Source organism: Vanacampus margaritifer, chromosome 14 (assembly GCF_051991255.1).
Source record: "Vanacampus margaritifer isolate UIUO_Vmar chromosome 14, RoL_Vmar_1.0, whole genome shotgun sequence".
NCBI classification, from domain to species: domain Eukaryota; kingdom Metazoa; phylum Chordata; class Actinopteri; order Syngnathiformes; family Syngnathidae; genus Vanacampus; species Vanacampus margaritifer.
Genome location: NC_135445.1, coordinates 2,899,120 through 2,917,088, shown reverse-complemented (window position 1 = coordinate 2,917,088; position 17,969 = coordinate 2,899,120). Strand labels below are relative to the sequence as shown.

Genomic DNA, 17,969 nt, shown 5'->3' with positions numbered 1-17,969 from the left:
ATGTACTTTTTATGAAGTGCCGCCTCCGCAAGTGAAAATTCTTTGATTTGATGTTCCTTGGTTCAATAAAAGTCACCCACCATGTTATCCAGGTCCTTTGTGGCCTGCTGCAGTTGCGTCCGGGACTCGCCGACAACCTGCGCGATGGCGACTACAGCCTGACACACGCCTCCTCGCTCTTCGTCCCCCTTTACTTCTTCTCCTTTGGTGCCCACGCTGCAGTTCAAAGCGGCCGCCAGGTCGCGCAGCCGGGCCGCCAGAGCGCCCGTGGACGCCTCCAGTGAGGAGAATTGTTGCACGAAGGCCTCCTGAGCCTCTGGAAGCACGGGTGCAAGTATGAGAGAGAGTCAGTGACATGGCTGCGTTTTGCAGTGAAATATTAAAAAAAGGAGTAAGGGGCGGGGCAATGTTTGTTTGCCATATATTCCTTCCCACGCATGAAATATTAACAGCGTACATTTTCAATCGTGTTTGTAATGACGGTGAAGCACGGATGTGATGCGTGTGCTCCAGACAAGCAGGAAGTCCCGCACTTCCCCCTTTGCAGGATCTTAAGTCAGGTTTATGAACACAAATTCATTCGGGATTACATTTGATCACAACAACAAAAAAACAGACACATTACATAATAATAATAATGCATTTGCCACAGTGAGAAATTCCACAGGTCATTGATGCCCCCATAAAAATGTTAATAATTCCATATCGATGCCACAAGATGGCGTAAAAGCACTGCTGGAATTAATTCCTTGGCACCAACATGGCGCCAAATGACTACTTTTGTCGAGACGAGGCTCCTCAACTCACTTTAACAGATTTCCTGTCCAAGATACCACAAGATGGCATCAAAGCACTACTTTTGTCTAAATGAGGCTCTTCAACTCAACTCCAACAGAGTTCCTTGGCAACCAAGACGCCAGCAGAGCACTAGTTTTGTCTCATTTTAGCTCCTCAACTCACTTCAGCATAGTTCTTTAGCACCAAAACGCTACAAGATGGCAGCAAAGCACTACTTTTGCTCAAATGAAGCTCCTCTATTTACTTCAACAAGCGCCAAGATGCAAGAAGAAGGTGTCAAAGCACTATTTTTGACTAAACGAAGCTCTTCAATTCACTTGCATAATTCCTCAGCACTAAATGATGATTATTTTCATTTATTGGCAAATTCGTTTGGTTATTGTTTTTAAGAAAAGCATCTGTAGGCGGGCAGAAAAAGCACTACTTTTGTCTAAATCAAGCTACTCAACTCACTTCAACATAGTTGAAAATGACACAAGATGGCACACAAGCAATACTTTTATTCTTTTGGCCTGAACAGTACTGTAAGCAGTGGAAAGTTTCATTAGATTTACATCCACACAGCTGAAATTGTCCCCCCCCCACCCCCCCCCAAAAAAAAAAAAAAAATCTAAATGAGTGGGACACCCAGAGGGGTCTACGTTACCTTGGAAGGCCAAAAATTCCTCCAGCGCGTTGGGCAGTGCTTCTAAGTCGCGCTGGTTGCCGTGAATCCCGTATGTGGGATATCCCGGCGGGGGTCGCCGCTTGGCCAATCGGCCTCGGCAATCGAAGCGAGCCAGGAGCTTCTCGGCGTCCTGCAGGCGCGTCCTCAGCTCCTCCGCCTGGAAGAAGGCTACCGTTGAGCACTCGGGGTGTCGAAAAAGCATCAAACAGAACAACAAACAAAAAGTAAGATGGCAATCTGTACTTATTTATTCCACGGTGGGGAGTGTCGTATTCCGACAAAAGCAATGAATAAATGAATTGCAACGGCGGAATGAACACATGCTTTGATTTCATCTATCTTTAGCCCCTTTCACAATGTCGGCAAAAGTTTCATTTTCCAATTTTTTTTTGGCCATGTCATAACTGGGACTGATGCTGAATAAGCCGACAAAGTCGCTTCTGGAAATGTTCCACTGTAGTATCAGAAACGTAGCAGACATTTATCCACCCTTGCTTTTTAGCCCATTTTGCACTGGCTGAAATAAAAAAAAAAGAGAGAAAAAAAGCTTGAGCTTCTCCCGCCTGTAACTACACCGCGATTTATCACTCACAGTGTCAAAAAACCCCAAACCCCAAAACGGAACGACAAAAAAAGCACGGCTGGAATCTGTTCTTATTCATCCCGAGGCGGGAAATGAAGCATTCCGACAGAAGCAATGAATAAATGAATAACAACGGCGAGATAAGTGCGGAATGAAAGGCCGCTTTATATCTAACAAAGCGGGACGGGAATTTCTGCAGATTTGAGAGACTTCGCGGAAAAGTGAGTGAAAGTGCGGGACATTTGTCCACGGCTGACTTTGCATTGTTTTTCTTCTCCGCAAACGCTGGAACACACTCGTCATCGCTGACGTTGTTTTAACTGGGTTATTCGCCGCACCTGTTCCCGCCCGTCTGCTTTCAAGATCCTCCTCCGTCTCCGTTTTTGTCAGCCGACATGCTCGTTAGTCTTTTTTGCCGGCAGCGGCATGGAAGGTGTGGGAAGGGAATGTCAGATAGCAACCAGGAGCCGAGGTTTTAAGGCCTTTACTTCTTACTGATTATTCCGGCAACTAAATGTTTTTTTTTTTTTTTGGTAGCTTTAATTCTTATTAACAATATTCAGACACCTACACAAAATAGACAAGGCTTTAAATTTCTTCTTCTACTACTTCTCGTTTTTAATCATTTATTATTTCATCAGCTTAATTCTTCCTCAGCAAATAATTGGCCTTTTTGTGGACTTGACTTCTTACTATTTATTACAGCGACTAAATGATCTTTTTGGTGGCTTGAATTCTCATTATTATTTGAGCAACTAAATGGCCTTTTTGGAGGCTTTAATTCTTCCTCTTAATAAACCAGAAACTAATCTGTCTTTTTTTTAATTATTATTTTTTTTACTTCTTCCTGTTTATTCTGGCAACTCAATAGAGGGGGCTTTACATGACGGTGCTTTAATTCTCATTATTACTAAATCAGCTAAATTGCCAACAATATTTAACAATATTTAATAATGAAATCGACTTTTTAGGGTTCATTTTGACAACAACATTTTTTGTAGCGCTATATTTATTATCATTTGGATGGCTGCATGGCTGAATGGCTATTCTTTTTGTGGCTTTAATTCTTACTGTTCAGTTTGTCAACTAAATTGTCTCTTGGGGGCAAGGCTTTAATTATTAGTAGTCTCACAACAAGTGAGCACTGTTATGAACGCACCTGTTGCTGCACCAACCCGTAGCAGACGGGACACTCCTCGCACTGGTGCGTTCCTCTGTGGTGGAAGTAGTTGGGCTGGCATTTGTCACACTTGGAGCCAGTGAAGCCGGGCCGGCACGCACACGCGCCGTTGCCGTGACACTGCATAGAGGTGGAACCCATTGGGTCGCAGTCACAGGCTGCCGGGCAAAGAGGAAGAAGAAAGCTTTAATTCTTATCATTATTCAAGCAATTTTATATCACCTTTTTTCGGGGCATTTGTTGTAATTATTGTTGCAGCAACTACATGGTGCTTTTAGATGGGACTTCTGTGTGAATCAACTTATTGTGGGTTTTAATTCTTATTAATCTGGCAATTGAATAGCCTTTGAAAGGACAATTATTCAGGTAAGTAAATACTGTTATTTTGGGGTGCTTGACCTGTAATGATTATTGTGAAAACTAAATGATCTTGGGCTTTTAATTGTTATTAATGTGGCAAGTAATTGGCCTTTTTGGGGCCTTTAATTCTTATTATTGTTCCAGCAATTTTACCCATTTTGTGTTGGGCTTTACTTCTAATTATTATTCAGGCAACTGGATGGCCCTTTTTTTGGGCTGGATTTGAATTCTGACCATTATTTTTTGTGGCTTTCCCTCTTCTTCATAGTCCAGAAATTAAATTACCTTTTTGAGGACATTATTTGATGTTTTGATTCTGGCCACTGCATTCGGTTTACTGGAGCTTTAGTTTTTGTTACGAATCCAAAAACTTTATGACCTTTTGGGGGGCTTTAATTCTTGTAATTTTGTCAGAAAATAAATAGCCTTTTGTTGGACTTTACTTCTTCTTATTATTATTCCTGCAACTTAATCACTTTTTTTTGGGAGGCTTTACTTCTACGTCCCATTGTGGTAAATAAATCTTCTTCTTCAAAAGTCTTTAATTCCTATTATTACGCTAGAAACGGAATAGCCTTTGGGGAAATCTTCTTCTTTTTATTATATTTTTTCAAATATATTAAAACAAATCAAAATTCTTATTATAATAAATCTGGCAACTAAATGGGCTATTGGTGGTCTTAACTTCTTCATAGTTAGCCAAAAGGTATGGCTTTTTAAGGGGCATGGTAGGGCAGCTTTAATTCTTATTATGATGCCTGAAACTAAAACAGAAAAAGTGCACCTTTGCATCCACGTGACGAGAATCCAAAGAAGCCCATTCGACATGCGTCACACAGCCGCCCCTCTACGCCGCCCCTGCACGAGCACTGTCCCGTGATTGGGTGGCAGGCGGGCGATGATGAACCAATGAGGTGACACGTGCACCTGGAGTGAGCGGGACAACACTGAAGCTCTTCAGCTGTGCTCCAAAGTACTCTTTGGCATCTCTTTACCTCTCGCAACCCACACCGCGCTGGAGGTTAAAAAAGCCTTCGTCGCAGTGGCTGCAGTTCCGCCCGCTCACGTGATCCAGGCACTTGCAACTTCCTGTCTTAGGGTGACACTCCATAGCGTGGCCGGAGGTTCCTGCCGGGTTGCAGCTGCACGCTGGAGATGATATCCAAAAGACATTTTAAGCTCGAAGTATTAATTCAACTGGACGAAACATTCATCATTATCATTTTCTATTCAATGTTACTACTCACGCTTGCACTTGAGTCCAGGTGCGTCGCTGCGAGCGTCGCCATAGTAACCTCGGCGGCAACTCTGGCAGCGGTCGCCCTCGGTGTTCCCCGTGCACTTGAGGCAGCGACCGGTCAGGTGGTAGCACACGCCCACCGCGTTCGGGTCCACGTTCCCGCTGCAGTCGCATCTGGTGCAGGCTCGCGCCGTCCCCGAACGCCCCAGCGGGTCGCCGTAGTAACCGTCGTCGCACATCTGGCAGCGGGTACCTGCCAATGGGAGGGCGGCGTCAGAACACAACATTGGGTACAGCGGTGCGCCGGAGCGGTGCGCTCACCCGTTTGTCCGGCGGGGCAGTCGGTGCAGACCACCTGATCGGTCTCCACCACGTGAACGCAGCCGCTTCCGCCGGGGCAGGGGCAGGGTTGGCAGTCGCCTGGCATGCCGATCAAAGGGTTGCCATAGTAACCGTCCAAGCAGCGCTCGCAGGTCACCCCGCCGGTGAAGTCCGAACACTCGCACTCACCTGAAATAGAAATTAACTAGGGGTGTCAAAATTTGTGCGTTTATTTTGAGTTCATTTAAACAGGGATGTGATTTGACCAAAGTGAAATTATCTGAAAATTTAGCCGGGGGTCTGGGGGCCGCTGGCACCCAGCTAGGTCCAGGTGCCCTGGTGGGGGGACAAGGGGGGCAAAGCCACCCGGAGCTCATGGGTTTTCCGTGTTTTTAAGTACTTTCAATGCACTCACATGACAAAGAAATAGACAAAACAACAGCATAAATTTTCAATGTATATTGAACTATCCCATATAAAATGGCAGTTTTAGTCAACTCAAAATCAGTCACATTCAAAAACATTGGACTGCCTTTGCTTTTAAAAACTATCACTGAGAATATCATCATATCTAACTAATGTGATTACTAAGTTAACACATAAATAATGTTGAAGAGTTCAAATTTCATGAACAAATAATTGTATCATGACCAAATGAAAAGTAACTCATATTAGAGCAAATGTCTTTGTTATAGCAGAAGATGTTATCTGTCGGAGTCATGTGCATACACAATGATCTACTAAAAAAAAAAAAAAAAATCAGATTTTTTTTTTTGGGGGGGAGATAAAAAAAAAGCGGAATTCCGCGAATTAGCGGAAAAATCACATCCCTGTTTAAAGTTTCTTTAACGCCACAAAATTTTTTTTAACTTGCGATTAATGACCCCCCCTTACTTTTAACTAATTTTTCTGAATTATTATGGAATTACTGTATTAATGACTAAAAGCCATATTTCTCAATTAGTGTAATTTTTTTTCAACATTTATGTTAACAAGAGTGTGAAAACTTCGAAAAAAATATTTTATTGTACATTTAGAGCAGATAGGAAAATTTGCGATTAATCGTGAGTTAACTGTTGAAGTCATGCGATTAATTAAGATTAAAAGTTTTAATCACCTGACACCCCTAAAATTAACTTTCTGAATCTTCAAAATGATCATCAAACTTCAACACCATGCAATGCCCAAATTAGACAGCATAGGCATTAAAGCTGAGCAATTGAGCCATTGGCTTGTATAGCTGCTTCCAAACAGGGTTCATTTTGGGCAAATTCCCTAGTTGGCGTTTGTCCAAGTACAAAATGGCCGACTTCCTGCTCATTTCTGCGCACGGATCCTTGAGATTTATTTAAGCCTCCAAGTATAATAGACAAGTTGTTTATCAATTTTGAGAGAAGTGTTGAGGCCCCCCAAGAACGACTCCAGGACACCAAAGACGCAGTTCCGGCCATTCACCAGCCGGGGACGCTGCGTCCTTGACCCACATCTCAACATGGCTGGAAAGCAGTCTCCGAAAAAAAGACAAGCGAAATCAGCCAGGCCATAATTGCTTGTGGGAAAATACAGAAAGGGCGGGGAAAAAAAAAAACCCTTCAAGGGAGGGAGGCAATTCCCTCAAGGAAGCGGCAGGGAGATTAGCATTCCTATGAAGTGGTCCGGGGAAAAAGCTAACAAAAACATATTTAAATCCTGGACTTGTTTGTGTCCATAAACATTTTTTTTTTTTAAAAATCCAAAGATTAATTATGCTTTTTTTTTTCCTTCCATGAGCTATTATGCAGCAAGAGTGGGTGAACATGATAAATCATGGAGGCTGTCAAGGCGAGTGGGTTATCTAATTGCATGCGCAGTGAACGTGACACGGTGTACGGCATGAAGTGGAATCCTTATTCACTAGCAGCTTCATTTAATCGTACATCTCAACATGGGATTGTCGCATTATTTATTCAAGGCTCACAACAATGCAATATTAAACACACTGCGAGATCAGAAGGCATTCATCTGCTTAATACCAAGAATGCTCAGACTTCGTCCAATTAAGTGTCAGGGGGGTCTGGTATAGTAATTACAAGTTTATGTTTTTTTCAGAAATAATTAAACGGGAGAATTTCCTGTAGGAGATCAATTTGTTATGTCAGTTTAGCGGGGGGGGGGGGGGGGGTAAGTCGACTGTCGGAGAGGATGTGGAGGAAAAGTTAGCGTGATGCAACACAAGCAGGGAAACAGGAGAACTTTTTCAGGGATTATTCTTTTGGGAGGTTCATGCCCCTCAAAAGGCCAATCCGTTTCCAGTATAATAATAATAATAATAATAGGGGTGTCAGGAGTTTAATTTTTTCATAATGAAATCGCATGACTTCAACAGTTAACTCACGACTAATCGCAAATTTTATATCAGTTCTAAATGTACAATAAAATGTGTACGTTTTCATAGTCTTGTTCACATAAAAGTGGGGAAAAAAATGTTAAACTAATAGAAATATGGCTGCATCTTTTAGTCATTGACAGTAATTTCATAAGAATTCATCAAATTGAGTTCAAATTAAAAAGATGTACTGTGCTGTAAAAAAACGGGTGTGCTATGGAGTTGTGTTGGTAATTTTTCTGCCACTAGATGGCATTATTGCATTTGTAAGACATGTGGTGACAGCTCAGTGCATTTTTCTTTTCATATTAAGAGCTATCTAATCTTTAACATGAAGTAACGTGTGAAACTCTGCACATTTTTAAAATTGTAAAATACAACTTGACCTCAGTCTCCACAAATACATGCATTAACATAAAATAAGGTGTGTTAAAAAAAGAAGAGTGGCATGAAAGGAACTTTAAATGAACGCACTTATTTGACATCCCTAAATAATAATAATAATAATAATAATAAGTAAATGTTGATTTATTTGCTGTAGTAATCATAAGAATTAAAGCCACTCAACAATTCCATTAGTCGGCAGAATAATAAGTCCAACTGGAGCAACAATACCTTCACATCTTAACTCATTCACTGCCATTGACGGCTATAAACGTAAAAAATTCATTTGAACTATTTCTATTAGTTTAACTTTTTTTCCCCCACTTTTGTTAACAAGAGTATGAAAATGTACATTTAGAACATATATAAAATGTGTGATTAATTGTGAGTTAACTATTTTTTTAATTAAAAAATTTAATTGCCTGACGAGATGATTATTAACTCTTTGACTGCCAAAAACGTTAAATAACGTTTAGTAAAATCCTATGGAGGAGTGCCAAAGACGTTAAAAGACGTTTGTTGGAAAACAGAGGTGAAACTAACCATTTTCTATTGTTGATTACTGAAGAACGGAATAAGGTAGAAACAAACTTTTTTTTCTGATGAAAGATGAGAGTCCAATCTTTCATTTGGTAGTATGTGTGTTTCCATAGTCCAAACACATAATTTTCTATGGACCTTGAAAGATCAGTCAAAATGCTTAAAATCGGCTGGCACTGGGGACAACCCGTTTCTGAAAACGTCTGGCAGTCAAAGAGTTAATAAGACAGCAATTAAATGATCATTTTTGTCATTATTCTAGTAACTAAATTTGCCTTTTTGGGTGGCTTTAATTCTTATTATTATGCCGATCAGGTAATCAGGTTGACATGGCGACGGTGGAGATGCTTTCTCTATTTTTTACGACAAGGCACTTTATCACCTGGATGACTTTGAAGCTGTTATTTTAACCTAAACCGACATGGCGGCTCCACCTTAACTGACTGCTTCATAGATTTACGTTTTTTGCCATGGGGACTAAGAATTGTCTTAAAAATGGTGGCAAAGCTACGCTGCCGCCGCCGCTCGGTGTGCGTGCACAGCATGGATCCCCAATGAGCCGTGATGAATTTAATGGTGGCGGAAATGTGCTGACTTTACTGAGTGTGAAGATGACTGAGCGGGATATGAGGCGGGGGAGGGGCCTTCGCGACACCGCCATTGTCATTCTGAGACCGTTATGTCATTTTTTTCCTCTGTCGTCCGCTGGTTGGCGGTGCATTTGCTACCTGGATCTTCAGTGGGGACTTAACAACAACATGAACACAAAACAGATACACAAACTATCATTGATATTATGTGACCATTATTACAGCAAAACTATTTACAAATGTGTATTGTAATATGAGACAATTAGCTAATGTGCTCCTGGTTTCAACATTTGCATAGTCCGGTTGCCAAAATGCTAACGTTACGAGGTTGCTAAATTGCTAGCCGTGCTGTTAGCACGCTTAGCCTAAGACGCGAACAAAGCTAGCTGTGTTTTCATGGTTGCGGAGGTGACATTTGAATGTTATGGGGCCAAGTTAGGCTAGTGAAAGAGGAATAAAATTATTTGTCCTCTTTGCGTGTTCCAAAACTTGAAGACAGATTTAATGTAAGAAAAAACACCTTTGCAAAAATGATTTTAATCTAACAGAGATCTCTGGACATCGTAACAGACTCCAATTCATCACTTAACAGGTGGAATTCAGAGCGCCGAATGTGCCTCTTCCGCGTGTAAAATGGCTTCTTATAGTTAAAACCGACCGCCTCTCTTTCATTTGTAGACAAAACATACTTTCTGGGTACTTTTCCATGACCGATGGCGAAAACAGAGTCAGGGGTGGGTGTGTGTTCGAGACAGATTCTGTTCAAGGACTAAATGTGTTTTCGCACAAAACGCTGAGAAGGAATTTTTTAGACTAAATAATATGTCCCATCTTAAAGTCAAATTATACCGAGATCAACACCACCTGCTATCCACGTCCACAAAACATTTCGACAAGGTTAATATAAATAATTAAAATGTTAGCAATGTATAACAATGGTTAATATATGAAATGAAGTATTAAAAATGTTAATAATATCTAACACTAGCTAAGCAAACAAGAAGAATTAATGCTAATCTGCGGTTAATCCAACAAAGATAATAATGGTTTCAAAGATTCGCTACTCGCTATCTATGGGGGCTACAACGCCAAGCCAAGCTAACCTAACGAGGATGGTTATGCACTCCTGGTTTGGTTATTATCTGATGCTAACGTCCTATTTCAGCACACCTTGGAACACAACACACTCTAAAAAGAGAATTCCCGTCTCCACCTCCGCCCTTCGTCTTCCCCGTCGGGAGCGTCTCTCTCTCCTGCAGACTCATTAAAGAAGATCTCGGCGGAGCGACCGCATCGACCTACAGGACCGCACGACCCGTCCTAACCCCAAAGCTGCTTGCCAGAAAGCTTTAGACTGGGCTCAGACTGGCTGAGATTTCCAGCCTCCAAACCATAATGAGGTCGCCTCGGGTTTTGTGCTAGCTCACTTCAGATGTAGAATGATGGCTGACGCCTGACAAAAAAGCCACCATTTTACCATCGTTCCGCCACTAGATTTTATACTATAATATCAGCACTCTCGCCAGAGGTTTTATTTTAAAATTCACCCCGCCAAAGCCAGTTTAACGGAGACAAATAAAACTTTTTAGGCATGTCTATCATGAGTAGACCCTCCCAAAGACACACGAGGTCCGCCATTTAAGGTTGCAGCCGCCATTTTAGCAGGGGTGTGCATTTTAAATGTCCCAAAATCGATTTGATTTGAATTATTTTATTTTGCCTCGCCCTTGTTTGTGTGTGCCTTTATTGGGAGCGCTGTTCATGTTGTACCCGATTTGGCCACTTAGGGGCAGTGTGGTTCCACGCGTTCTGATACACTGTTAAGTTGTAGCCACATTAGAGAGTAGAATAAAAAAAAAGACACGATCAAGTTATGCCAATAAAAGTTGTTTTTTTGCAGCGTAGGAAGAGCATATGCCAGTGAATAATGTTAAGATTAGGAGATTTGGCTATATGTCGCGATAATATTTTATTGCAATCATGAAACAGATTGCAATCTGTTTGTGGCTCACAGTTATAAGGCTGTGGTTCCAGATAAATATACAAATCTTAACAGTGCACATGTACATGTTTACTGATTAGTAGTGATGGGAAAATGAAGCTTCATGAACCTTCATGATGCACTTGCAAAAAATATTTTTTTACTCCTGTAGATGGTGCTTTTGGTTTAAAGACAATGGCGATAACAATTGATTACAATCCCACTGCATCTTTAAACCAGTGCCATCTAGAGGAGTAAAAAAATATCACAAGTGCTTCATGGAACCTTCGTCTATCACTACTGATTAGTATTTTTTTAAATTTTGAGTAAAAAAAAAAAAATCCCCCAAAAAAATCTCAATAATCGACTTATAGATTTGTCTCGTGATTAATCGGTATCGCATCGAATCGTGACCTGTGAATCGTGATACGGATCGAATTGCCAGGTACGAGGCAATTCACACCCCTGGCTCAGGTGCTTCTCTGTAAACATTCCAGAAGCGTTTTGCATGAATAGCCGTTCTTTTGAGCGATAAAATGCCACGAGTAGCGGGCTAATTAGCGTTAGCGAGTCAGACTGGAGTAGATCATGACGATTCGTTGCACATCTATGAATTGAAATCATTGTCAATCAAATCATTTTGAAACAAAAAAAAACGCTCTGAATCGAATCACAGACCCAAAAATCGGAATCGTGAGACAGTGAAAGATTTCCACTCCTACATTTGAGGGTAATTTGGACCATTTTCAGGGGTCCTTAAAAGATGAACCTGCCCTAGAGATTAAGTCCAGTTGCTAACTATTTGAACTTTAATACAAAGAACATAACATTTGAGTTTTCAATACATGTGGCTGGAGCATGCCGGTGAACTTTGATAACGCATCACAAAACATGAAACGAATTCTTTCATAAGGTCGCGGAAGGACCCCCCAACCCCCCCCTCCCCTTCTACTGGCAAAAAAATGTATAGACACAATAACTCCCCCCCCCCCCCCCCCCCGATGCTCTGATTTGTTTGCAGCTTTGCACTCATCCATCAGTTGCTGCCTTCTGCTAACCACACGGGCCCGGAAGCAGACAAAAGCCCAAACAAACAAATAAATAACATTCTTACAGTCCGGAGTTCGGCACATACTTGTTTGTCACGTTGACATTTGTGCGAGGCCAACTTTTCGAGGGGAACGGGGGGGGGGGAATAATGCACGGCTGTTTTGCATGGCTTAAATGTCACAAGTGCTGCAGTCTGGCGGAGGAAGCCAAGAAACACAAGTTGCCTTTTCTTTTTCTTTCCAAGAGGCTTTTAGTGAAGCAAAAGTAGTGAAAAAAAAAAAAGAAAAAAAAAGAAGAGAACTGTCTTTAAAAAGGGAATGCCTGTCCCATTGCATCAATTAATGTACAAGCAAAACTCGGCTTATTAGCATGCTAGCCGGTGAGTCAATGTTTACCAATAAAAGCGTCCCCCACTTTTCAAATAACGCTTTAAATGCCATCTCTCCGAGGTTATCAGAGCGGGAAGTCGACAAAGATAGGAAAGCTAGCGTTGTCTTACTGGGCCGCTTTGGATGGAGGTGAAAACGCCACGTTGGTCACCATTGTTCTGTCGATGATCTGATTTATGTTACACCAGCCACAAGATTTTTACATCTCAAACCTAATCAACATAAGAGTATGCATTAAAATGCTGAAACTGAATTTTTCCATTCAAGTCAGAACACATCGTAGCATATTGTTGTAAGAGAGGATGCTTTGGATGGCCTTACGTCCGACAGCTGCGTACACGGTTCATTCGAGCTCGATGCCCAAAAAGTCGCTTTGGGAATATTTGGCCGGCTAACGCCTCGTTGTTGGCAGGGTAACGCCGTGCTAGGCTGCTAGCAACAAACGAAAGTGGGCTTGCAAATTTGGATGTTTAACCCGAGAGGCGAACTAGCCTAGGATGAAGCTAGTAGCAACCGGGGTTGTTATAGTTTGGGAGTTTTTCATTTTAGTTAGTTTTTATTTTGTTTTGGGTTTTGTTTTTTACATTTTTTAATTCGTTTTCAGGGTGGTTCTGTTAGTTTCTATTAGTTTGAGTTATTTCATAAATGCGTAGTTTTATTTAGTTTCAGTATTAGTTTTAGTTTTCTAGTTTTTTTTTTTTTTTTTGTGTGTTACTTGTCCGCAATATTTAAAAAACACCGTGGGAGCAATGTCATCCAAAGGTGCTTTTCTATTGGCTGCTGCTAGATGACGTCCCTTTTGTGTGACACACTATCAAATGTCCTTATTCCGGTTAATATCAAAATTAATTTATTTAATGAATAAAGTTGATTACCAAAGACTAAAACGAAAGACATTTTTTCTATGATTATAGTTGGTTTTAGTTAGTTTTGTAAACATAAAATGTAGTTTCAGTTATTTTTCGTTTTTTAATGAGCATTTTCGTTTTTATTTAATTTCGTTAACAAAATTGCTTTTGGAATTTTAGTTTTTTCGTTAGTTTTAGTTCACTAAAATAACCTTGGTAGTAGGAGTGTGAATTGCCTAGTACCTGGCGATTCGATTCGTATCACGATTCGATTCCGATTAATCCCGATACGAATCTATGAATTGATTATTGTGATTTATTTTTTTTTACTCTAATTTAGAAAATACTAATCAGTAAACTTGTACATGTACACTGTAAGATTTGTATGAAAATTGATTTATTGATCTGAAAATTCAGGCTTATAACTGAGCCACCGCATTTAACAAACAGGTTGCAGTCTGTTTCATGTTTGAACAGCACTGAAATAAAATATTAACAAAATAATTAATTGGTTCTTAAATTGTGTGTGTATGATCCAAATGCCATTAGTCTCCGTGCAGAGGCAAAAGTTCAATCATTAGGCTGTGCTGGATTGAGGCAACATTGCTCATTTTCAGCACAAATATTAACCTTTTTCAATGTGCTGCTGTTGCACAACTGCAAAAGTGTTCATAAATCACGATAAGGAAGCGCCGACTTGCCGCCAAAGAGGCTGAATAAATTCCACTCCCCAGATCACGTTCCGGCTCCTCCCCGTGATTACGCGCCGATTAGGATTCTGGGCGGAGAAACGACAGGTCGGGGGACGTCTTACCGACTCTCTTGGCAACATTTTTCTGTTGTTTATGCAGCAAAACTGAAGCCCAACGACGAGCCGACATGGAGGCTAATTTTAGCTAGCGGCTTTCCGTAGCCTGCCGCCAAAGGACACCCCGCGGGATTTGGTGTAAAGCGCGACTCAAGAGGACACGAGGCGCTCCATATTTAACACTTGTTTGCTCATTTGCATGCGTGCTACAAGCCGCTTGTAAATATCTTCAAAGTGTGAGCGCGTGGCTATTGTTAGCTCATTAGCTTTGTGCGCAAATGAAGTCGACAAAGTTTGGATTGAACTTTTGTCACAAAAGCTGTGGCAACAAACAAAGCGATGACTTCTTTGTTTGTCCTCAGCTAACAAGCCAAATAAATGACAAATTCAATACGATTCCTGACTTGTTGAAAGTGGAAGAATGAAAACAGGAAGTATTTCAAGCATCGCTTAGTTTTTGCTGAAAATGATTGAATCTGAAATCTCCTCTTTGTTTGGAAAAATGCATTTATAATATACATCCGATATCCCTTACTCAGATTTTTGCTAATTCGGTTCCTATCCCCATTGAATAGCGACGGTCCACTGTAGCTAACTAGAACACAAACAATAACTCACACAACATCGTGCAGTGAGCAAATATCGGTCCAAACACCGAGAGTCTGATTGAACTACGTATAATCATCTTATCTTGAATAATGCGTAGAATTTCACACTGTACACTTGATGTGCCTTGCTCAGTGCTGCTGTTTTGGTTTTCAAATGGGCTCTGCACATGGCTCCACCACGCACCACTGACCTGTGATAATTACAAATTCTAATTACATCCTGGAAAGCCTTTTTCCGATTCCTGCCTTTTTTTGCAGCAGCAGCAGCGACCAAACACATGAAAGGCAGGCCGTGGAGAAAAAGACAGCAGTGCTCAGGAAGTGCTGCGTGATGAAGACGACGCAAAGAGCAGGTGCAACGAGGACTAAGGAAGATGAAAAAGAGCAAGAACAAGCAAGCGAGTGTTTCGGCGAGAAAAAAAAAAGAGCCTCCCGCAACATAAAGAGCCGCACAGAATCTCCAAGCAAATGAGACGTTGTTGGCGGAGACGCGGTTAACCAGCCTAATCATGCCACACACGCCGTCAGAAAAAATAGTGGGGAAACACCAGTAAAAAAATCATCTCATTAAAATGGGGCTTTTGTAATTATTCAAAATGAATGAAATACATTTTTCTTCCTACATTTAGCAATCGCTCTCTATTTAAATATACGCAAGAGGTTGCTGTTCCAGTTACGTCCTGTAGGTGTCGGGAACGTGCTTTCAAACTGATGCCTCGATTGTCAAAACAAATTAAGAAGAAAAAGCCATGTCCTGCCTTTTTGTGGACAAGGAATGCTAATGCTAATAGCAACTGTAAAATAGAACATCTCTGTTGCCCAGAGCACAAACAGAAAAATACTATCAATTTAGTGGTGGATCGGATCACGGATCGCATCATTTTTCGGATAAAAATAAATAAATAAAAAGTACTTTGTCCTAATTTATCTTGTCAAGCACTTTTTCCATTAAATAAAAATAATAATAATTCAAAATGTCTAATATAGCCGAGTAGGATTTAGTGTCTTCATTTACTGGGTAAAATGGCTTTTCCCATCAAATAATAATACATAAATAAAAAATCAATTCAGAATGTCTAATATTGCCGTTTAGGATTTAGGAACACTTTTGCAATCTGAGGCAGAACCATTCTTCTTTTTACATGGTTCATGTGTAAAATAACAAGGTATTAATGGCTTAAAGTTGTGTTCCTATAATCTAAAAAGCCAAGTTTGACATTTTGAGTTGAATGCTTTTCTTGTTTAATGGGCAAACGTGTTGTATAAAATAAATAAAGACAAAAGTTGTGTTCATCTTTTTTCTTTTTAAGAATGAAAAGACCCCAACGTGCAATTTAGGGCACATTCCCTTCATTTAAATATGGAGAGTGATTTACAAAGTAGCCTTGGTCCTGAATATTAAAAATAAAAAGAATTCAAGTAAATCAGGTACCAGCTGTCAAACTTACTCACCAGCTGTGTTGTGCCTGCAGCCAGACATTCGTTGGTCATGCTAACAGCTAGCCGCTAGCCACTTACGTCGGAGAATTCTGCCGTATCAACGGTATCATACAATGACGTCGTGATTAATTAGCGGTTTCTTAGCGTCCTAAATTAGCGATTGAACATGAGTTCGGGATAGGGTTGTGTTGATATGTTGGTCGCAATACAATGTCAATTAACTACGATAAAGGAACGTCTAAAATGGAAGTCAAGGTAGACAACACGCTACGACGAGGGTGAACTTCAAAGTAAAAGTGTACTCGGGCTATTTACATTGCCGTCAATGTATTACTGTGTCTGGTAAATTTTATTTTGAAGTTAGGCTTTAGCGTGTTACGCTATGTATGTTTTAGCTTCTTTGACACGTCAAAATGGTATTGACTGTGAATGTGCACTTATTTTTTTTGTCCCCCCCCCACCAACCAATCCAACCGACCACGTTCCACCACTCATATTTTTTCCCCCTCTTGTTATTAATGAATCAAAATCACGGCACGGCCCTGATTACAAACACAACGTCAGCGACACTCGCAGGCATAGCTGGCGGCGTCTGCTAACTGGGTCGAGATTGAGGAAAGAAAAAAAGATGGGAGAAAAAGAAATACCCGTCTGCTTTCTAAAGGGGGGGACTTTGTGTATTTTCTTTTTTGCCTTCTCCACTCGCGAGCGCAAGATTGCGTGAAAGACACTTCGGGGAGGCCTCGCGCACGCCAATATAAATAAATAAGCTTGGCATGTTTGTGCCACCAACAGCTGCCGCTTTACTATTTTACAGGACATCGCCTGCGGGAAGTGAATCAGAAAATCCACAAACGGAAAGCCAAAGAAGGAGAATTTGATTGTGAATCGTGTATTGGAAAAAAAAATGTGTCACACTTCTGGTTGACAGCCAGTCATCTGCAATAGGTCAAAATCCGCAACATATAGTGAGACCACATAAAAAAGATTTAAAAAAGAAATAAATAATGTTACAACTTTTATTGTACATGCATAAAAAAATAAAATAAAATGAATGGATGGAAAATGTATTGGAAACACTGCAGTATTGCTAAGTGCGGTGTGCTTTACATACCACTAGATGGCAGTCTACCTTGCACTGACTAAGCAGTGACTAGACCAGGGTTAGATCGATTTTGGTGCCGATATTTGGCATTTTGACAAATTTTGGCATCTGCCTTTTTACGAATCTGAAGGCCGATATAGCTGGTATCTCACTGAGGGGTGAATACTTGCGTACGTAGCGATTTATTATTATTTTTTATCAGGATTTGTAAGATGTTCACAAACAGTTTTTACTTGTCGCAAAGAAAATTTTGAACATGTTCAGATCATTTTTCCACTGTGTGCGAAGATCTTTTGAAACCTTTTAGGAACCCTGACGAAAACACAAAATTAGCTACATTCGCATGCATTTGTCGATCAGTAACTTTTCATTTATGTATTCATTTAAATTAATTAATTAATATAAAAAAAATAACTTTTAAAAAGTGCTGTCTATTCCTTATATGTTTAAAATTGTGTTGAAAGCATTTCAACCAAGTTTTTTTTTTTACACCAATATTTTCTCCTTTACGGCAAATGAATATCGACTTGGAATATCGGTTATCGCCCTCCTTGACTATTAATAATCGGTATCGGCCCTGAAAAAAACCCATACTGGTCCATCACTAGAAATTAATAATTCATCTGCATGCAAACTTACCTTCCTTCTGCAAGAAAATGTTCCACGATCCACCCTGCAACATTTGTGCTAAGGCCTAAGCCATGTCTAACAA

The 17,969-nt window shown here is 40.6% G+C and overlaps 1 protein-coding gene across 4 annotated transcripts in view; it reads right to left on the bottom strand.

Moving 5' to 3' along the window:
• The window catches only part of lamc3 (laminin, gamma 3), an 87,064-nt gene that overhangs the window by 9,208 nt on the left and 59,887 nt on the right, over positions 1-17,969 (bottom strand). For all 4 annotated transcript variants that reach the window (XM_077585881.1, XM_077585880.1, XM_077585882.1 and 1 more), the window contains 7 exons: positions 5,150-5,338; positions 4,836-5,081; positions 4,584-4,737; positions 4,373-4,515; positions 3,208-3,386; positions 1,445-1,622; positions 81-316 (listed from right to left, as the gene is read on the bottom strand). In XM_077585881.1, coding sequence (XP_077442007.1) covers positions 81-316; positions 1,445-1,622; positions 3,208-3,386; positions 4,373-4,515; positions 4,584-4,737; positions 4,836-5,081; positions 5,150-5,338 — 1,325 coding nt within the window. The remainder of the gene's footprint in view (positions 1-80; positions 317-1,444; positions 1,623-3,207; positions 3,387-4,372; positions 4,516-4,583; positions 4,738-4,835; positions 5,082-5,149; positions 5,339-17,969) is intronic.